At 43.9% G+C, this 20567-nt stretch overlaps 1 protein-coding gene across 8 annotated transcripts in view; it reads right to left on the reverse strand.

Moving 5' to 3' along the window:
• Osbpl11 (oxysterol binding protein-like 11) overlaps nucleotides 1-20567 on the reverse strand; it is an 83143-nt gene that overhangs the window by 13196 nt on the left and 49380 nt on the right. For all 8 annotated transcript variants that reach the window (XM_087576199.1, XM_087576197.1, XM_087576200.1 and 5 more), the window contains 5 exon segments: nucleotides 15047-15248; nucleotides 12732-12868; nucleotides 5399-5539; nucleotides 3266-3764; nucleotides 1370-1556 (listed from right to left, as the gene is read on the reverse strand). In XM_087576199.1, the coding sequence (XP_087432325.1) occupies nucleotides 1370-1556; nucleotides 3266-3764; nucleotides 5399-5539; nucleotides 12732-12868; nucleotides 15047-15248 (1166 nt within the window).

Below are 20567 nucleotides of genomic sequence, written 5' to 3' on the forward strand. Positions count from 1 at the left end.
GAATTTCCCAAAGTATTCTGGTCTCCAGACAAGCCTGGAATCCATGATCCTCCTAATTCAGCCTCCCAAGTGCTGAGATTGGAGATGTGAACCCCCACCGCTGGCTAGTTTCCCTGATTTCTAATAACAGGCTGATTCTGTTCCCAGTGCTCTGACGGCCGCTTTCTCTAGAGTGCAGAGGTATGACACATGTAATTGGTCGACTGCTTGCTTATGGTTCTAGAGACTGAAGCCAGGATCTCAAACATTCCAGGGGAGCACTCCCACAGACCAAAACTCAGTCCCTGAAGTCCATTCTTTGGTTATTGGTTTTGCTTTTGAGATAGGGTCTCTTGTAGCTCAGGGTGATCTCCCACTCAGTATGTACCAAGGGTAGAATTCTGAGCCTCTACCTCCTGGATTACAAAATGTGACACCATAGCACAATTATACAGAGCTGGAGATGAAACTTAGGGCTTTGTGCATGGTAATTTAAGACCTATTAAGTGGGGCTTCAGAACTGAATAAGCCTTCTTTACATTTCTTTAAAGGTAATTGGGCTGGGGATATAAATCAGTTGTTAGATACTTGCCAAGAAAAGCAAAATCCTGGGCTTGTCCCCAACACTGAATAAAATTGATTGTGGTAGCATATGTCTGTAATCCTAGCACTTGGAAGACTGAGGCAAGAAGACCATCAGCTACAGAACAAATTCAAGGCCAGCATGGGCTACTTGAGACCTCATCTCACAAACAAAAAAACAACCCCTAAAGTATTAAGGGAACCTATCTTCTAATGAAGAGGTAACATTGCTACACGCAACTGCAAGTCTCATACATGAGAAATGGAAATATACTCAATGTGGTTCGTAAGCCAGAAATTTCACTCCTACGTTTTTCTACCTAAAAGATGTCAACACATACATTCTCCATTGACTGTTAATGGTATTCGTGTGTGTGTGTGTGTGTGTGTGTGTGTGTGTGTGTGTGTGTGTGTCTGCGTACCATGACATACATCTGGCCTGCAGATGTGTATATAAACCATGTGTATGCAAGTGCCTACAAAAGCCACCCAGTGTGCTTCCTGGACACCAAAACGGGTGTCCACAACATCAGCAGTGTTCTTAACCACTGACTCATCGCTTAGCCTTTAATATTCCTTTTCCTTTGGACATCTATTTATGTAGTTTGTAGCTTTTGACACTCTCTCTCTCTCTCTCTCTCTCTCTCTCTCTCTCTCACACACACACACACACACACACACACACACACTCACACTCACACACACACCCTCAGTCTCATCCACATAAGACAAAACAAAGAGTCACGAGTTATAGTACATGATCAAAGAGCAAAACAAGCACTAGACATCATTATTAAGGTGTCCTTACCGGTGCAGTTTGCCACCATAAAATGGCTTAGTATGAAAGGTGATGTTGGCTGAGTAACCAGTCTTTGCACAGTTGACGCTGACTTTGCCACCTAGTTCTACCCAAGGGACAGTGAGAATGGAGCGGGCATATGCACAAGGCAGGGAAAACGTGTACTCTTCTCCGTGCTCCAACAGACAAAGGACACCTGAGAGTGGAGACAGGAGGGTGGTTACAGCTCTTCAAAGAAACGATTTTAAAGATCTTTTCCTATCTAGTAATAAGCATTATTATGACATATTCATTAACCTTTTGATAGTGTGACTTCATTTGAGAGCATTTCCTGATAACACTGAATCAGGGCTACCTTCATTGTGTCCTTCCTGCTCCTCTGGGGCTCATGGGACCTGGAACTGTTAAAGGGCAAGCAGTCTAAGTTTCCCACCAATACTCCTAAAAATAAAATGAAGCCCTGGGGCTAAGGAGGAAGCCTGCTGCAGCATCTGCTAAGGCCTGGCCACAGCTTGACAGTCACTCAGTATGATGAGAGAGTGAGCTTCATTCTAGTCTATGTATTTGAAAGAAGGACAAAATGTAATCTTTAAATCAACTACGATCATCCCAAGTTTTGTTTGCCAAATTCTGAAGCAACAAGAGGTATAAGAAAGCTAAGTGGTGATTTTCAAGCAAATACTCAATTTGGGGTTTCTGTATTAACTGATGTTCCATTAAAGAGCAAAAACAGGGATTTATACTAGTGAATAACTGATCTGTACAAGATAACCAAGACACAGTGAGTGTCCCCAAGCTACATTACTGCCTTAAAGTGTATTAAATTCCATTTATTTGTATGAGGGTGTCTGTATGTCTGTGTGAATGTGAAGGCCAGAAGACAACTGTGGGTGTTGTTCCTCAGGTATCCTTCATCTTTTATTTTGGAGACAGCGTCTCTCACTAGCCTAGAACTCATCATGAAAGTGAGGGCTGCTGGCAACAAGCCCTATGGTTCCACTATTCTGACCCCTCAGCAATGGGATTAGAAACCTTGTTTGTGCTTTATTCTTAAAGTTAAGATAAATATTTAAAATGTTAGAATAACCAAAGACAAATGGAGCTGGGTGTGGTGGTGCAGGCTTCTAGTCCTGGCACATGGAGGTAGAAGCAGGTGGGTCTGTGTGAGGGGAGGTCCACCTCGTCTACACAGTGAGTGGCAGGCCGGCCGGCCAGGGCTACATAGAGACCCTATTTCAACCAGATTTGAATAAATATAGTGAAAACAAAGACTCAGAATCCTAAAATCTCAGTTACTATTTTTTGTTTTATTTTCCCAAGACAGAGTCTCTCTGTGTAGCCCGGACAGTTCTAGAAATTGCTCTGCATATCAGGCTGGTCTTGAACTCAGAAACCACTTGCCTCTGTCTCCTAAGTACTGTGATTAAAGGTATGACACCTTCTCCTGTCAGTTAGCAATTAAACTAATTTCTAACATTGAAGAACATATCAAAAGCAGAATGAATGATCTTAAATCCCATTTTGATAGTGTAGGGGGTTAAGGGGGTATGCACGTATTCATGTATGTTTGTGTGTATGTATCAAGAAGCCTGAGGTCAACATGCAGCATCTTCCTGTAACAAGGCTAACCTTGGAATCATATAGATCTGCTTGCCCCTGCCTCTAAGTGTTAGGGTTAAGAAGTGTCTGCCATACCCAGCTTCCACCTTCTTCATCATCTTCATCATCATCATCATCATCATTATTTTGTTTGTTGTTTTCTGTGTTTCTCTGTGTAGCTCTGGCTACCCCCCTATCCTATATCACACATACAAATGAATCTTTAAAGCCCTATAGCTCATACCTACAGAGCCTTTCCAACCTTGGCAAGTCTAATATAAAACTGGACAACATCTTTCTACTCACCTTCTCCAACCATTGTCACACCTATTGACATGCCTAAGAACTTGCTCTTAGTCCAGACATGTGCATTTACACACATCTTCCTTTCTGCACACTCTGCATAAAATCCTGAGACTGGAGGATGATGGGAAACCTGCTCAGCAACAAATCTGACAGTGTAGCAGTCTGAGGCGGCCTGGGCCAGTGCCTCCTCTGGCAGAGGAGCATGGTTTGTGACGGCTGGGGGAGAAGAGCTGCCACTCACACTGGATGCCACCTCGCTCTTAGGCATCCTCCAGGAGCAGTGGAAAGTTTCTCCAATGATAGGGTTGTACGGCTTCTTAGCAATGGCTCCCTTTCTGCCTTCATGAAATGAGGTAAGGTAGTACTCAACGAATCGAATCATTCGGTCCTCTGGCGTGGCTCCATTGGTGATGCCTAGGAACAGGTCTGGATGTGACATGAAGTCTGCATACATCTCCAGTAAGGACCGCTTCTCCAGGATGAATGTAGGAAGCACCACCTACAACATCAGGACAGGTCATTAACACGGGGATTAGTCCACATCCGTATCTGCAAAGTAATGATCTCTATCATCCAAGAGCAGCTCCTACTGGACAGGCATTGGAAACAGAACTGCAAACCAACAGACCTGGTCCTATAACATGGACAAAGCAGAAGAAGCCTGAGCTGAGACGGAGGTGAGACTGCCTGCACGGTTAACATTAAATACAAATTCAAGGTGAAAAGACAGACAGAAGGATGAGGTGAGTCCAGAGCAGCATGGGCTACTCCAGGGCTGTTTGAGCCTCTTCCTAAGGTTCTCAGGATTCCAGGCTGCATGACTGTATCAGCACACTGTATAATACCAAACTATTAGATAAAACATGTCTCCTTCTCCTTTCTTTTTTATGTAAAGATTTTACGTTTTAAACCATCAGTGTGTGTGTATATTTGTGTAGGATGTATACAGATGAGTGTAAGTCCAGTGGAAGCCAGAGGAGGGTATCAGGTCCCTGAACCACAGATGGTTATAAGCTGCCCAAAAGGGTGCTGGGGACCAAACTGAAGTCCTGTGCAAGAGCAGTAGCCCCTGCAGCCCCCAGTCCTTCTGCCTTTAATAATAGACAGTGGAAAGCTGAGCATGGCAGCACACGCACGATCATGGCCCTTGGGAGCAGGAGGCAGTATGTGTTGAAAGGTGCGGCCAGCCAGCATGTGCTAGCTAGTTTTCATAAACTGGACGCAGGCCAGGATCATCTCAGAAGAAAGAACCTCAACTGAGAAAACACCTCTGACTGGCCTGTGAGGCAAGTCTGTAGGGGATTTTCTTGATTAGTGATTGATGTAGGAGGGCCATTGTGGGTGGTGTCACCCCTGGGGAGGTGGTCCTGGAAGGTATAAGAAAGCAGGCTCAGCCAGCCACAAGGAATGGGCCAGTAAGCACCACGCCTCTGTGGCCTCTGCTCCAGTTCCTGTCTGCAGGTGTCTGTCTTGACTTTTCTTCATGATGGACTGCGAGGTGTAATCGGAAATAAACTCTTCCTTCTCCATGTTGGCTTTGGTCATTGTTTTATCATAGCAACAGAGGAGCAAACTGAGACATGGGTAAGGATCTCTTCACTGGTCATTAAGACTGTAGTAAGCCACTCTCCTGACAGTGAGGCCTGGGGTGTTGCACTGCACTCCCCACCTGACTGGTGACTGCACCACCACACACTTCACACAGACACATGGTGTAAGAGAAAAAGCTCCTATCAAGCATTTAAGTCTAAGCTAGAAACTAAACCAACCAAGCAAAACACTCCGCAGACAACAAGCAAACAAATGAACAAAGTGCAGTCTTGGCCTTTCAGTGATGTACAATCAATTCTAAAGGCAAAAGCTTTCTGGTTAAAGTGCCCTAACTCTAAGTAAGGTAAGTATGGAAAACAATCTTTCACCTCTACATTTACAGCTTTCGACGGAACCAAATCTCAATTTATTTATGACAGGTGTCTCCTAAGTAGCCCAGGCTGGCCCTGAGCTCTCCAGTCTCCTGCCTTGGCTTCACCTGTGCGATGACTGCAGCCAGGAAGCCCCACAGGGGGCTGTCTGCTGTCAGTCTGAAGCATGAGGTACAGAGCCCAGGCTCCCAGCACCTGACCTGTCACTTACTCGGGTTAAGTCCATGCCCAGCTTGAGCTGTGACAGGAGGTGCAGGATGACACTGCGCTGCTCCTCCACGGCCCCCAGGTCATCCTCCTTGTTGTCACAGGTGTCCTCTATCTCATCATCTGCGTTGATGTCTTCAGGTTCCTTCATGTGGGAGAGAGCAGAGTCTACTGTTACTCGGACTTATTAAGGCCTACGAGAAAAACAAGTGCACCTTGGACACTCTTACACTAAGTCTAAACAATCAGGGGGTGGGCAAAACCCTTCTGAAAATACAAATCCATAATTAAGCCAAGAAATAACTTCCCTTGGAGGAGAACATAATGTCCGGTGTTGAACAGATGGTGGTTCTGTAACATATGTAACACATGTTTTTGTTTGTTTGTTTGAGACACCATCTTTCTGTGTAGCCCTAGCTAACCCTGCATTCACCACATAGCCAAGGCTGGCCTCAAACTCGTGTCAATTTTCCTGTCTAGCTTACTGAGACCACAGGAGTAGGCTGACATGCCCAGTTAAAATATACTTATTTTGCAGGAACAATATTTTTCAAAAAGAACCAGGAATGTCCCCTGAATAAACTCATCTTTGACCTAGACCTGGGAATCACCACACCTATAATTTTAAGTGATTTTTGTCTGTTTTGAGACAAAGTCTCTCACCATATAAGGCAAGCTGGCCTTGAACTCACCCTCCTGTGAGGGCATAAGTTTTGAAAATTTCAGGGTTTTTTTTTTTTTAAATTTTTTTTTATTTACTCATTTATTATATATAAGTACACTGTAGCTGTCCTCAGATACACCAGAAGAGGGCATCAGATCTCTCTACAGATGGTTGTGAGCCACCATGTGGTTGCTGGGAATTGAACTCATGACCTCTGGAAGAGCAGTCGGGTGCTCTTAACCACTGAGCCATCTCTCCAGCCCTCAGGGTTTTTTTATTAATTGAAAAAAATTGTGTGTGTGTGTGGTGGGGGGGAGATCTGGAGTCTGGAGTTGTGAGCCACCCAACATGAGAACCACACTCTGGTCCTCTTTAAGAGCAGTATGCTCTCTTAACTGCTATGCCATCTCTCTGACCCAAAATTCAAGAGATCTAAGGAAGAAATATTTGTCCTTGTTTAAACTAAAGCCATAAAGTAAAATTTAATGGTGAATGCACTCCACGTCAAGTCTAAACACTGTGAACTGTATTTTGCTATTCACTCATGCCTGAGAAGATGTGTGATTGAAGAGAGACCTTAGATACACATAAAAACTCTGTAGCCTCTCAGGCAGTCACAATGTCACCAAAAGCATTCTGCATTTTAATCAATAACACCTACAGACTGAAAATGTATACTTCCATGTCACCAGCTCCAATGACTGCTCCAACAACTGCATTTCCATTACTAGGGTTTATGTTTAGTTTCTTAGATTTTGGGGATGAAGGCAAGGATGGGGGAGAGCTTCACTGTATAGCCCAGGCTACATGTCTATTAATACTTGGTAATTTTTGTTTGTTTGGAAGTGTCTTGAAATGGCCTAGGCTGATCTTGAACTCCTGATCCTCTTGCATCCACTTCCCACATGATCAAATTACTGGCAGGCACCCACTCTGGTTCTGACTGTGTGTACAGTGTGAAGGCCAGAGGCGATGTCAGGGATCTTCCTGTACTGCTTTTCATTGATTTTCTTAGACTAGATCTCTCAATGAGCAGCGGTTCACTGACTCTTCCAGGTATCTATCTGCCTGCCTCTGTCTACCTACCCTGTTCCCAGCACTGCAGTTAAAGATGCCACTGCCCCTGGTTTTCACATGCCTGCAGGAAATCCAAACTCAGGCTCTCATACCTGCACGATGGAAACTGCTGAAGGAGTCATGTCCTCAATGCTCCCGGCTTTTATTTCTTTGCCAGAGTCTTCCTTTTTATGTACTAGGCTGGCCTGGAAACTCACTTAGTAGTCCAGGCTGACTTTGAACTTGTGGTGATCCTCCTGCCTCAGCCTTTAGAGTACAAGTTAAAGGCTGGCTACCACACCTGCCCAGCTTGCATTGAACAACAAACATACCGAAGATCAGCAGAACTTCATCAGCAGTCAGCATGTTTATGCAGCAGTGGTGCCCTGCCTCTCACAGAACAGACTGTTAACATCTTTCTGTCAGAGACCTGTATACAGGATATTATCTTTTAGTTGGGCAGCGGTGGTATGAATGTCTCACTGTATAGCCTAGGCTAGTCTTAAACCCAGAGAAATACTTCCTCTATCTATCTCAACCCTATGGAGATGAGCCATGTAAGCACCATGCGGTTGCTGGGATTTGAACTCAGGACCTCTGGAAGAGCAGTCAGTGCTCTTAACCACTGAGCCATGTATGTCTCCAGCTTCAGCTCTGAGGATTTTTAAAAAGAAATATTTTGCTGGTGTCATTTTTTGCTTCCCCTACCACAATTAAGAATTCTATCAAATAAGATACTCATCTGTTTTTGTTCTGTGTGTAGCTAGACCAAAACCAAAACCAAAGCAAACAAACACACACCCGGGGGTGAGCACCTATACACACATACACCTGGGGGGGAGCACCTGTACACACACACACCCGGGGGTGAGCACCTGTACACACACATTCTCCTAAAGAACCTTAAGGTCCAATCCTAGGTACAAAATAAAAAATTTTAAATTCTCAAAATGTTATTTAATAAAGCCCACAATGTAAAGCAACACTCAGGTTCTAAGATAGTGGGCTTCTCACTCTTTTTCTTTAGTTATTATGTGTGTGTGTTTATTATTATGGGCATTCACAGGTGCACATCTGTAGGTCACAAGTCAGCTTTCAGGAGTCGGTTCTCTTCTTCCCTAGGTTCTAAGTACCATACTCAGGGCAAGAGGTTCATGTAGCAAGCTATGCTCTCTGGCCAGGGTTGTAAGCATCATCTTGCTTTATCTTTCTCCTTTTTTCCTATTTCCTCCTCCTCCTCTTTAAAAAAACAAAACCAAAACCAAAAAAAAAACCCCATTTATTTATTTTACGTATGTGAGCACATTGTCACTGTCTTCAGACACACCAGAAGAGGGCATCAGATCCCATTACAGATGGTTGTGAGCCACCATGTGGTTGCTGGGATTTGAACTCAGGACCTCTGGAAGAGCAGTCAGTGCTCTTAACCACTGAGCCATCTCTCCAGCCCCTATTTTCTTCTTTTAAGGAATTCTGTAAACTCATATTATGGCAAATCATTTATGGTCTAGTTTATTTCCTACGTTAAGACTGCACAGACATTTTGTGTGTGTACACCAGAGAGACTTCTGTTTCCATGATCTTGAAGAGCGATGTCAAACCTTATGCCCCTCCTTCAGTGAAGAACCTGGCTGTCAGGAAGCTGCCCCTGCTCTGGATCCTGGGTCAGGTGCGCATAAAAGTCTGCTTCAACATCCACTCAGCATTAGCAAGGGGTAGACAGCCTTCTCTACATATGAACACCACACAAAACCACTGTAGGATATCATCTGAAACTCGGGAGACAGCCGTCGGGGTTAGACAGTGGAGAATTAAGTAATGTCCTCCAGCACTGTGAAACCTCCCTGCCATCTGAGGTTGGAATTTACAGACTACAGATTAAAAAGGCAGACACAGCTTTAGCAGGGGCGCCCCTCACCTTGGTACACTCTCACTCTCAGCACCAGTTAGAGTAAGAACAAAGCCCAGTTACCTCCTGGTTTAAACTCCCTCTACTGGAGGTAATACTAAAGAAAAGCAACCATGCACAACTGTAGAATAATAGTTTTCAGTATAAAAAGTTATTTTCTATTTACTTATTTTGTTTGTATGTATGTATGTATAGCTTGTACATGTGCGTGTGCATGTGTAGGCACATGGTTGTACACATGGAAGTCAGAGGAGAATATGAGGGTACCAATTCTCTCCATCTGCCCCACAGATTGAACTCAAGTTGTCAAGCTTGGCAGCAAGTGCCTTAACCACTGAGCCATCTTGCTGACCTGGTTTTCATTGCTTTAAAATAACAAAACAAACAAACAAATCAAATTTGGATTAGGAAAAGAAAAAATTATTGAAGGTTTTTGAGCCAGGAACTTGTAATGTAGAGCAGGCTGACATGGAGCTCAGAGATGTGCCTGCCCCTGTCTTCCAAGTGCTGGACCAAAGGCATGCACCACCACCACCCCTGAGAAGAGAAATCCTGACAGCCAATGCTAACTAAACCTTGGAGGGAGACAAGAATTCAGAAGGCTCCCTTTTCCTCTGACCTGTCAGGGGCAGCACAGGATGGCCCGAGGTTTGTGAAGCTGACACTGAGTGTGTGCCACCACACCTGGCCAGATGCTTTATTTTTTAAATAAATGTTAATCATTACTTTTTAAAAGCTTAAACAAAAAATGCACTATCAAACTTCAAAAACCATGTTCAAATACGTGAAATCTCGACAAACACAGGTGGCTAGCAGTGACGATGGCCAGGAGTGACTGAGCGTCTAAGAACCTGTGCCATGTGAAGATGGCGGGGGTGGGGGCGGGGGTGGGGGAGAGCGTCAGTCTACCAGATTGATGCTTGCTTCTCTTTTGTCTTCATGTCAGTCGGGGCAGCAAGAAACCACAGAACGAATGTGCGTGTGATGTGTTTAAATGCATGTGGATGTGCACGGCACATGTGGGGAGGAGGACGGCTGGTTCTCTACTTCTAACATTTGGACTCTGTGGGAAGAATTTGGGCCGTGAGGCTCTACAGCGGGAGCCCTTATCCACTGAGCCATCCTGCCCGCCCAGGAGCTACAGCTTTATTCCAGTTTGGTGGAGGTTTACTTCCTCCTTTAGCTGACAGCAAACTGTCTACTACTATACCACAGTGAACAGAATGCATAAAGGTCTATTCTGGCGTACCTGAGAGAGCCTAGCAGCCTTACAGCAACGACCGCCCCTGCATATTTTGTCTGCACTAGGTGATCGTGTCCCATCCCTTACAAATGTCTTATTTTGCCTCCAACATGCTCTGCATTCTTATTTAGGATAGCACGCCGGGCTGCCCGGCCTGCAGTCTGTGTCTTTCACTAGTCAGTCTCAGCTCTCGTGTGGCCCTTTCTCCAGAGCTGCTTCTCTGACATGCTCCTCAACGTAACGTTCGTTCACCATGCCCAGAACCACACCAAACCTTCCCAGAAGGCACTCTCTGATTTCCCTGGCTTTGTGACTAGTAGCACAATTTTATTTTGTTATTTTGGCTCAAAAGCTTCTAATCTGTCACAGTCTGACTGACTTTTGTCATCTGAAAGGCACATTGATGATTCAGTTGCCTGTATTTCTACCTCCACAGTTTCTACAACATTTTAATTCCAAGTCCTATCATATACTAACTTCCATACACGTCCTTCCCCAGGCGCGTGACCCTACTATCTCCCATATGAAGACTCTGTGCTGCCTGAGTTCTTTGGGAGCGTGGATCACACTGTATGCTATGAAGCACTGCTGCAGAAAGTGCCACTTCGCCCTGAGCCATGGCTACAGCGTGTACCAGCCCTGTGATTGGTTCCCGTAAGCCTGACACTGCTGAGTGAGTTTCATCCTTCACAGTCTCACAGGGCGTTATCACCACTCCTGAAGCTCACAGTGCCTAACTGGTTTGCATCACGATTATCATTATTAGTTTTTTTGAAACAAGGTCTCATAACATAGCCATGGAGAGCCCCAAGCTCACTCTGTTTTTGAACTCACAGAGATCCACCTGCCTCTACCTACCAAGTGCTGGGTCAAAGGTGCACAGCACTATGCCCAACCTTTGGCTCACCACATCTCTTTTTTTTTTTTTTGGTTCTTTTTTTCAGAGCTGGGGACCGAACCCAGGGCCTTGCGCTTCCTAGGTAAGCGCTCTACCACTGAGCTAAATCCCCAGCCCCTCACCACATCTCTTTAATGAAAGCCCTATACCGTCTCATTTGTGCCTCTCCCCTGACTCCAGATAGCCTGGTAACTACTAGTGTGCGTGCGTGCGTGCGTGTGTTGTGTGTGTGTGTGAGAGAGGGAGAGAGAGTGTGTGTGTGTGCGCGCGCGTGCATGTGTTCGCGTGGACTCAAGTGTGTCAATGTGTGTTATTTTCTTATTAGCCTGCCTCCCTGGACTTCTCTGCTTTGCATGTTCCTGGCTCCAGTGCTCTTTCATAAATTCAAAGATTCTGACAGGTTTGGAAGTCCTAGTCTCTTATCTTTAAAGAAAGAACTTATTAGTATATAAATAACTATAAAGCCTTCATTATTCTTGACTAAGTAATTATATCGGGGGTGTAATATAAAAAATAATAAAAAAAATCACAGGAGGGAAATAATAGTTAACAATAGTATTTTTATAATAAGAAAGATAAACTAGATAAACAGGGACATTAGCTTAGTATCTTATTTTGATTTTCAAACATTAATTATATAGGCCAGAACATGAGACAGAAAACAGCTTCAACTATCTATGTAATTATGGCAGTCACAAAAATAGCTGACATGAACACAGAAGGCAAAGCAAACAAAATGAAAACCAGGGTTCGGTCCCCAGCTCCGAAAAAAAGAAAGGAAAAAAAAAAGAAAAAAGAAAACCAATGCCCTTTGTGACAACCGTCCTTTGTGACAACCGTCCATCTAGGGCGGACACAGCCCTGTGGCTCTGGAAACAGAACGAGCACCAGTGTCCCCGACTCCTGAAGCTGAGGTGAAGTAGTGCTGTCTGACGTCTGTAGCAGGCACCTCAGTGGGCAATGCTTACAGTCTCAAGACAACATTAAGCTTATAAAAGTAATAGCAATGATTAATAAATCAAATTAATTTAACACTAGTTGATGTGGCACATTCCTTTAATTCCAGCATTCAGAAGAAGGAGGTAGGCAATTCTCTGAGTTAGAAACTGGTCTGATCCATTACAAGACAGCCAGGGCTACACAGAGAAACCCTGCTAGGAAGAACAAATCAAACAAACCAACAACAACAAAGTCCAGAGCAGGGGGGAAGCTGGGTGTGGGGCCAGTGAGGTGAGGCAGGAGAGAAGAGGACTCACAGTTCAAGAACATGCAGGGCTACTCATGAAGGCTAGGCAGGGGAAAGAGTGAGGCCCTGTCACTGGGGCCCCCAAATCAAACAAACAAGCAAAACGAGTATCAGGGAAAAGTAAACTCAAACTAAAAGGGGGACATTATTCTACCTGGAAAACCCATTTCAAGCTCAACTACGTAGAGCGACATAAGCTGCAGGAATGCTAACCCCTCCTCTGGAGTGAGAACAGAACACTTCTGCTGATACAACTGCCTTAACAACAAAAACAACACGGTTCCCTTCTTCCATCAAAATCCAGTTTTCCCATTGCCTTACCCTTGCTAGTCCTCCAGACTCTGCAGCCTCCGGGGCGGCTGCGGGCTTGCTCGGCTCGGTTGCAAAGGGCTGCTCAGCTCCATTTTTATAGTGGTTTGATAAAGGTATCTTTGGTTCCAACCACTCGATTGTCGTCCCTGATGAAGTAAGAGAAAAAGTTTGCGAAGGCTTACTCATAATCTGGGTAGGGGAACAGATCTCTAGATTTTATTTAACAATTTTGTTTTGACTACAAGACTAACACAGTTCAACCTGCACTGAGGAGAGACAGCTGCTTGACATCATTAGCATGAGCACCGTGATTGGGTATCCACAACCAGCCCCCTGCACCTTGAAATGAGACACTACGTAAAAGAACTCAATCCTGAAGAGGGCTGATCTTCTCTTCTGCGTCTGTGAATCATGAAGGGAGCTTCCAAACACTCAATTGGCCACTGATATCAATTATGTCCCTTTAATAATCAAAATGTACATAATTAGATTTTAGTGGGGAGCCACTCTAGGAAATTATGGTAAAACAGCATAATTTGTTTAAATTAGGAATTACAGTTTTCCTAACCAATCAAAATCACTGGCTCTAATTTAAACATGACACGTACATATTCTCTATTTAATTCATAAGCAGCCTAATATCACTTTTAAATGAACTTCTTTCCTGCTGAATGAACAGAGTGACCTAGTGAAGTTAGCGGTCACATTTAGAGACCTGTCATCTTCTCAGTGAGTGGGTCAATGGGCTCTTGTTACCCTCCACTAGTCTAACAAAGTAGACCCTAATCAATAATGGAAATGTTCCGTCCGACTTCGGAGGCTGATCTGCGGTTTACAGAAGCTGGGTTATGGAGTGCAAGAATAAGGAAGACGCAGACTACTGACAGAAAGAGAACAGAAGGATATTTACTACATCAAACGCCAGACTTCAGAAGAGAAATAAATGCCAAATTATCCACCAGGCTAGTAGTGGCTTTCCTTCTTCAATGGCAGTTGGCATTAAGGGGGCATTAAGACTGAAGGAATGCCCAGGCTAAGGTCATGAGGCCTATTATAAAGTTGTACAGAAATGAAAACATTCTCCCTCTAACTTAAAATAACATTTTTGTTATCACTATTCAGATTTTTTCTAAAATATAAGACACATGACTATTAATTAAAAGACCCATGAGCTAGCCAGAAACTAAAAGACTTTAGCAAACCAATGATCTGACATCAAGACCCCTCCAAATCAATACACATACAACTGAGTCTTTAGATAACACGGACTCAGACCCCATGGTCCAGGCACAGTAATACACACTTGTCATCCTAGTACTTAGAAAGCTAGGGCAGCAGTAGCTGAGACTAGCCTGGAATATATAATGAATTTACGGTCAACCTAGACTAATTAGTGATACCTTATGCATGCAAAAATACGACTTTATGAGCTCACCATTCTTCTGAATAGAGATTTCATTTCTCATGTCATGGAAGATTTTAATTTACCAGACATCTTTTCTTAGTCATGAAGAGAACATCAAAGGTAAGACTGCATTAGTTCAAGCCATACTAAAGTTTCACAACTGTTTCAAATGATAAATTCCATTTAATCAAGCCTTTATTTGGCATTTAATATAGTATCCAGCACTAGTGCTGCCTGACAGACTTTTAAGATTAAATAGCACAGATAGAAAGAAGCTGTTTCATTCTCCTAGCAACTCATTCAAATCAACCCCCGTCTTCTCTCAGGGTAACTCATCTAATGTTCAGATTAGGGGAGTAAAGCAAAGCACTCACCTAAGGATGTAATACAACCAGGAAAATGCTACTTAGCATAGGAATGTAACTTCCTGATGTGACATGACATAATATGATACAACACAAGGTATAGCAGGGAGTAAATGAGCAGCGGACAGAGCTGAAGAGCGGACAGAGCTGAAGAGCGGACAGAGCTGAAGAGCGGACAGAGCTGAAGAGCGGACAGAGCTGAAGAGCGGACATGCGCTCGCAATGACTCTGCCCTCAGTAGCTGAAAACAAGAATGGGGAGGGATGCCACTCACTTTAACAGAAACCGAGTGTACAATTACCTTCTGACATGTTGAATTGAAGGTCTCTAACGGTATACTCAATGATGTTAAATATTAGAAATAAAATTACTCTGAATTCCAAAAAAAGTACACAATCAGGAAGTGTGAGTCACATTAGTGCGCCAACTAAAAACCAAGAGACTCAACTGATTTCTTTTCCTTCCCTTCCTTCTTTTCAGGAAGTATTTTCCCAGCATTAGAGCAGGTCTTACGGACATGGCGGTGGTAGACCCTCCCGTCATCTCGGGCTTACCTGAGGGCAGTGCGCCCTTCTGATGCGATGCGTGCTGCAGCTGGAGAATGTGAAAGCAGTCATTTAAGCAGTTCATAGTTGCCATCGAAGTGGCTTTGAGCATCAGGAGGTCCTGGTCCAAGGAACTAAGAAGGCCCGAGGCAGGAAGGCATTCGATCCGTCTAATTAGGTCTCGTTGTTGTCCTTCAGCATGAGACATCATCTGAGGAAAACAGCAGTCCTATGGGTCTTACAGCAGGACACATGCAATGCTCGTTGGTCATTTAAATAATAGCATTCCCTCTCTGAAGCATTCCAGGGTGGCTTGGGCTTAGAAATTTATCTGAACTTTGCTAGGCTATTTTCCTGCTTTAAAAATTATTTTATTATTTTGTGTTTGGGTCTTTTTGTCTGCATACATATATGTGTACCACACACATGTAGTGCCCCCAGAGACCAGAAGAGTGCATCAAATCCCTTGGGACAGGAGCTACAGACAGTAGTGTGCCACCACATGGGTGCTAGAGGTTGAACCCAGGTCCTCTGTAAGAGCAGCCAGTGGTCTTTACCACTCTAGCCCTGGCTAGGCTATTTTCAATTAAAGGGCACTTAATCAACTGAAGATTGTGACCTTGGTCAGCTGTACTTTTAGAAGCAATAAAGCTCAAAATGCTTGCCACTTTTTGCTAACAGCATTACTTCATCGAAGTCACAGAAAGAAGATTCAGAACGCTGTCAAAAGCAGCATTGAATTTAATTCCACAGTTAAAATCAATTTCCAGTTTGAGCCCACATCACTTTGCTCTGATACTTTAGTCGGGCTTAATGTGAGCTACTGGGAAAGCTTTATAGTCTTGCCTCATCCCTCACCTAACTTCTTAGTCCCCGCCTCATCCCTCACCTAACTTCCTAGTCCCCGCCCTCATCCCTCACCTAACTTCCTAGTCCCCGCCCTCATCCCTCACCTACCTTCCTAGTCCCCGCCCTCATCCCTCACCTAACTTCCTAGTCCCTGCCTCATCCCTCACCTAACTTCTTAGACAGGAGGTCTTGACTTCTTGTTCTTGCTATTGTTAGGCTGGGTTTAGAGCAAGTGCGACATTAAAAACTTTTCAGGAAAAAATATTTTAATTAAAACATTCTTTAATTAGGAGCCACCACTACTTCTACCTACTTGCCACCCCTCGTCTCTCTCTGTAACTCACTATGTAGACCAGGTTGGCCTTGAACTCAGAGATCCATCTATCTCTGCCTCCCAAATGCTGGGATCAAAGGCGTGCACCAATACTGCCCAACTCAAAAATTTAACTTTTTAAATTCTTATTTATGTGGATGTCTGTGTACCTGCTAATCTGTGTGCAGCACGTTCATGCAGTAACTAAGGCATCAAATCCCTCGGGACCAGAGCTACATACAGATGGTTGTATATGTGTACCCACTATCTGGGTGCTGGAGAATGAGCAAATCCTCTGCGAGAGCAGCCAGTGCTCTTAACCACACAGAGGGACACACAAGCACATGCACATACGGAGGAGTAAAAATGTAACTAAAAGCTTTTCAACAAAGGAGTAAAAACGTTAACTAAAAGCTTTTCAACAAAGAAAAGTCTAGGACCATAAGAATTCACTGCTGAATTTAACCAGACTTCTGTTGTTTATTTTGAGAGAGTCTCACTGTGTAGCTCTGACCAGCTGGGAACTCACTATATTGACCAGGTTGGCCTTGAATTTACAGAGATCTGTCTGCTTCTGCTTCGAGAGGGCTGAGATTAAAGGCTTGCACCACCATACCCAGTACTGAGCCAGATGTTTAAGGAAGAAATAAGAGCAACAGCCCTGAAAGGATTCCACTAAAAAGAAAGGAAAGGAACAGCCCCGGCCTCAGACACCTGTTACCCCATTTGGTAAGAACATTCTACAAAAAGAAGACAGAGCTGGGACAAGGTAGCTCAGTGGTAGAGCATTTGCTTAGTATGAGTAAGTCCTGTGTTCAACCTAAGGACTTGGGGATGGGTGGTGGTGATTATAGGCTCTGAACTCAGATGGCAAAAAGAAGACCTAAAGAATTCAGTCCTTTATGATAAAGTGCCCTGCTAAGTTAGGTACAGAGGATCATATCTCAACATGAAAAAGACGATATACAACAAAGCCTTAACCAACATCTCATTAAATGGGGAAAATTGTGAAATATTTCTGCTGACATCAGGAACAAGGTAAGTGTGTCCACCTTCACTACTACTCTTATTTGATGTAATTGTTGAAATTAGGGCCAAAGTAATAAGGTACGTGAAATCAAATTGCTCCTTTTACTCTTGATATGAGTCTACATTAGAAAAACCCAACAATCCTACCAAAAGATTCTTTTTAAAAAAGGGCTGGAGATGTAGCTCAATGGTCGGGAGCTTGTCAACCATACAAGGGATCCTGGGTCCATTCTCTAGCAGGGCAAAACAAGACAAATGTGCAGGTATGGTACAATGTGCCTGCAACACCAGCACTTGGGAGGTCAGGGCAAGACAATGGAAGTTTAAAGATCAGCCTGGTATATACTGCAAGACTCTATCTCAAACTAACGATGAGGATGATGGTGGTGATGATGATGTGATGGTGACTGTGATGGTGGAGGTGATGGTGATAGTGACGATGACAACAGTGAGGACGAAGGTGGGTGGAGAGATGGCTTGGTGGTTAAAAGCACTTGCTAATCTTCCAAATGACCCAAGTTTGGTTCCCAGAACCCATAACAGGCAACCCCTAACTACTACTCACATGTGACTCTTGACATTTCCTGGCCTCCAAGGGCATCCACACATGTAAAACACACACACACACACACACACACACACACACACACACACACACACACACAGAGAGAGAGAGAGAGAGAGACAGACAGAGACAGAGAGAGAGAGGGAGAGAGGGAGAGAGAGAGATAGAGTGTGTGAATCTTAAAAGTTACAAGTGGGGCTAGCGGGATGGTTCAGCAGTTAAGGGCACTTTTGCCCTGGCAGAGGACCTGCATTTGGTTCCTAGCATTCCCATGGCAGGTCAGAACCATCCACAACTCCACTTCCACGAGATTCAGTCCCCTTCTCTGCTCTCTGTAGCACCAGGCATGCATGGGGTATACTCACACACATACATTTTTAAAAATTCTTTTTATAAAACATTGAGATGGTTCAGCAGTTACGCATCACTCATGGTTTTCTAGAGGATGTGAGTTCAATGTCCAGCATCAAGTCAGGTGGCCCACAGTTACCTGCAAGCCCAGCTCCAGGGACTCGTGACAGGTCTGGCCTCTGAACATGTGGCATACATTTCTACAGATGCACACACTCACAAACTTAAAAAGAGATGGATTAACCAAAGCAGGTAGGTCTGGCGGCACAAGCACTCAGGAGGTTAGGGCATGAGGACTCTCAAATTCAAGGTCAACAAAGCTATAGAATGAATGCTGACATCAAGGTCAACCTGGGCTGTTTGGCAAGGCTCTGCATCAAAGAACTGTCACCTATGAAAGGACACTAGTCCACTTGACCATGTGGTTCTAGCAGGCCTTGTCCTTCTCCCCCATTCCCTCTGCCTTGCTAAAAACCTTTAGATTCCTGAAGCTAGTCTCCAAGGTCTATTCCCTAATTTGGCCACTTCCTCCCTCTGAGCCTGACTACCAAGGTTCACCTATCAAAGTATTGAAGCCTAGAAAGCAAATATCCCCTTTGGAGTACCTAATTAACAGGACCAATGAAAACTGAACACCTCATCCAAACACAGGGTTTCCCATTTTACCTTTATAACTGTCATTTTCCTATGGGCTATGTCTGTCTCCTTCCTCTCTATCCAGAGTCCTTGGTCTCATTCCAGGACAAATATCCCTACCCACTCTCCTTTGTCCTCTTTCCCTTCTCTCTCTTCCTCTAACTCCTGTCTTTGTCCCTTATCCCGCCCTCTGAGACAAATCTCCTCTGTACAGAGAACTTGATCTTGGGGTGTCCTGAGCTGAGACGGATCCTTTCCATCTGTCAGTCACCCTCCTGCCCTGCCAAATATCACAAATAGCAGAATATTAATAAAATTAGCATAAAAATCAGTAGTTTTATATACAAATCATGAGCTTACTAACAAATCATAAAAACAATCATTTTCACTATACCAAAGACAGGGATGAGGGTTGAACCTGGTGGAAACGCATTTGTTCAGCATATGCAAGACAAAGACCTCAGATTCCCCATTTTGTGGGAAAAAAATTAAATTATCATTTTCATTGACGCAGAAAAGGCAGAGATGCTTCTTCAGTGGGCTGCTTGGCCTTGTCAGTGTGGGGTACTTGTCCTGCCCAGCATCCCCACAGCTGAGGTTTCCTTTAGAGCATGCTAATACTGGAAGCACAAAGAAATAGCTCCTGAAGCACGGTGAGAACTGCAAGTCATTCTTAGAGGTCACGCGACAATTTATTAACATCTGCTACTTATAACGTGGTTTCCAGAATAAACTTTGATATTTGTTACTGTAAGATTGAAGTCAGGCACTTGAGAAACTTAAATGATAAACAATGAAAGTGGCTTTTTCTTTGGCAATGGGTCTATGTAGCCCAGGCCTACCTCTGCCCTTGGGTGCTGCGATTAAAGGCATGTGCCACCACATCCAGCTCTCAGTCCCTTACTGATGGCCGCTGGCTTAAGAGCATTTGACTTGCAGGTTCATACATTGCTACTTTATAATTAAGGTAATGAGCATTTCAACAGTTAGCAGCAATCTTAGCTTTAAGATTTTTATAGGGCTGGAGAGATGGCTCAGCGGTTAAGAGCACTGGCTGCTCTTCCAGAGGTCCTGGGTTCAAATCCCAGCAACCACATGGTGGCTCACAACCATCTGTAATGGGATCTGATGCTCTCTTCTGATGTGTTTGAAGACAGCTACAGTGTACTTATATATAATAAATAGATAAATCTTTAAAAAAAGATTTTTTATAACTTTTGTCACAGAAATTTTAATTTAATATCCAAGAACTAAAAGTTGAGTTTTTGGATTATGTGTATGTGAATTTTGATTATTTGTATAACTGATGCCTTTAACAAGTTAAGAGGTTTAAAAGATACGTCTCTCATTTATTTGTGTGTGTGCGTGTGTGTGTGTGCGCATGCACGCGCGCGCACGTGCATGTATGTAATCAAAGTGTATGAATATGATGTGCCATGGCACGTGTGGGCAGAGGCCACCTTGTGGGAATCAGTGCTCTTCCTCCACCATGTAGGTTCTGGGGATCAAGCTCTGGTCATCAGGCTTGGTGGGCAAGCACCTCTATATTCTAAGCCAGCTCTCAGACTTTCAAGTAATCTTGTGTGTGTGTGTGGGGGGGGTTATTTATTTATTTTGGGAGGCAAAGTCTCACTATATAGCCTTGGCTGACCTGGAATTCACTCTGTAGACCAGGCTGAGCTTAAACTCAAAGACTGACTCGTCTCCCAAGTGCTGGGACTAAAAATCACCACACCTGGCCTAAATTTTAATTTTAAAAACTTACCTAGTAACAAAAAATACCAGGA

Source organism: Rattus norvegicus, chromosome 11 (genome assembly GCF_021556685.1).
Source record: "Rattus norvegicus strain SHRSP/BbbUtx chromosome 11, alternate assembly SHRSP_T2T, whole genome shotgun sequence".
NCBI lineage: Eukaryota > Metazoa > Chordata > Mammalia > Rodentia > Muridae > Rattus > Rattus norvegicus.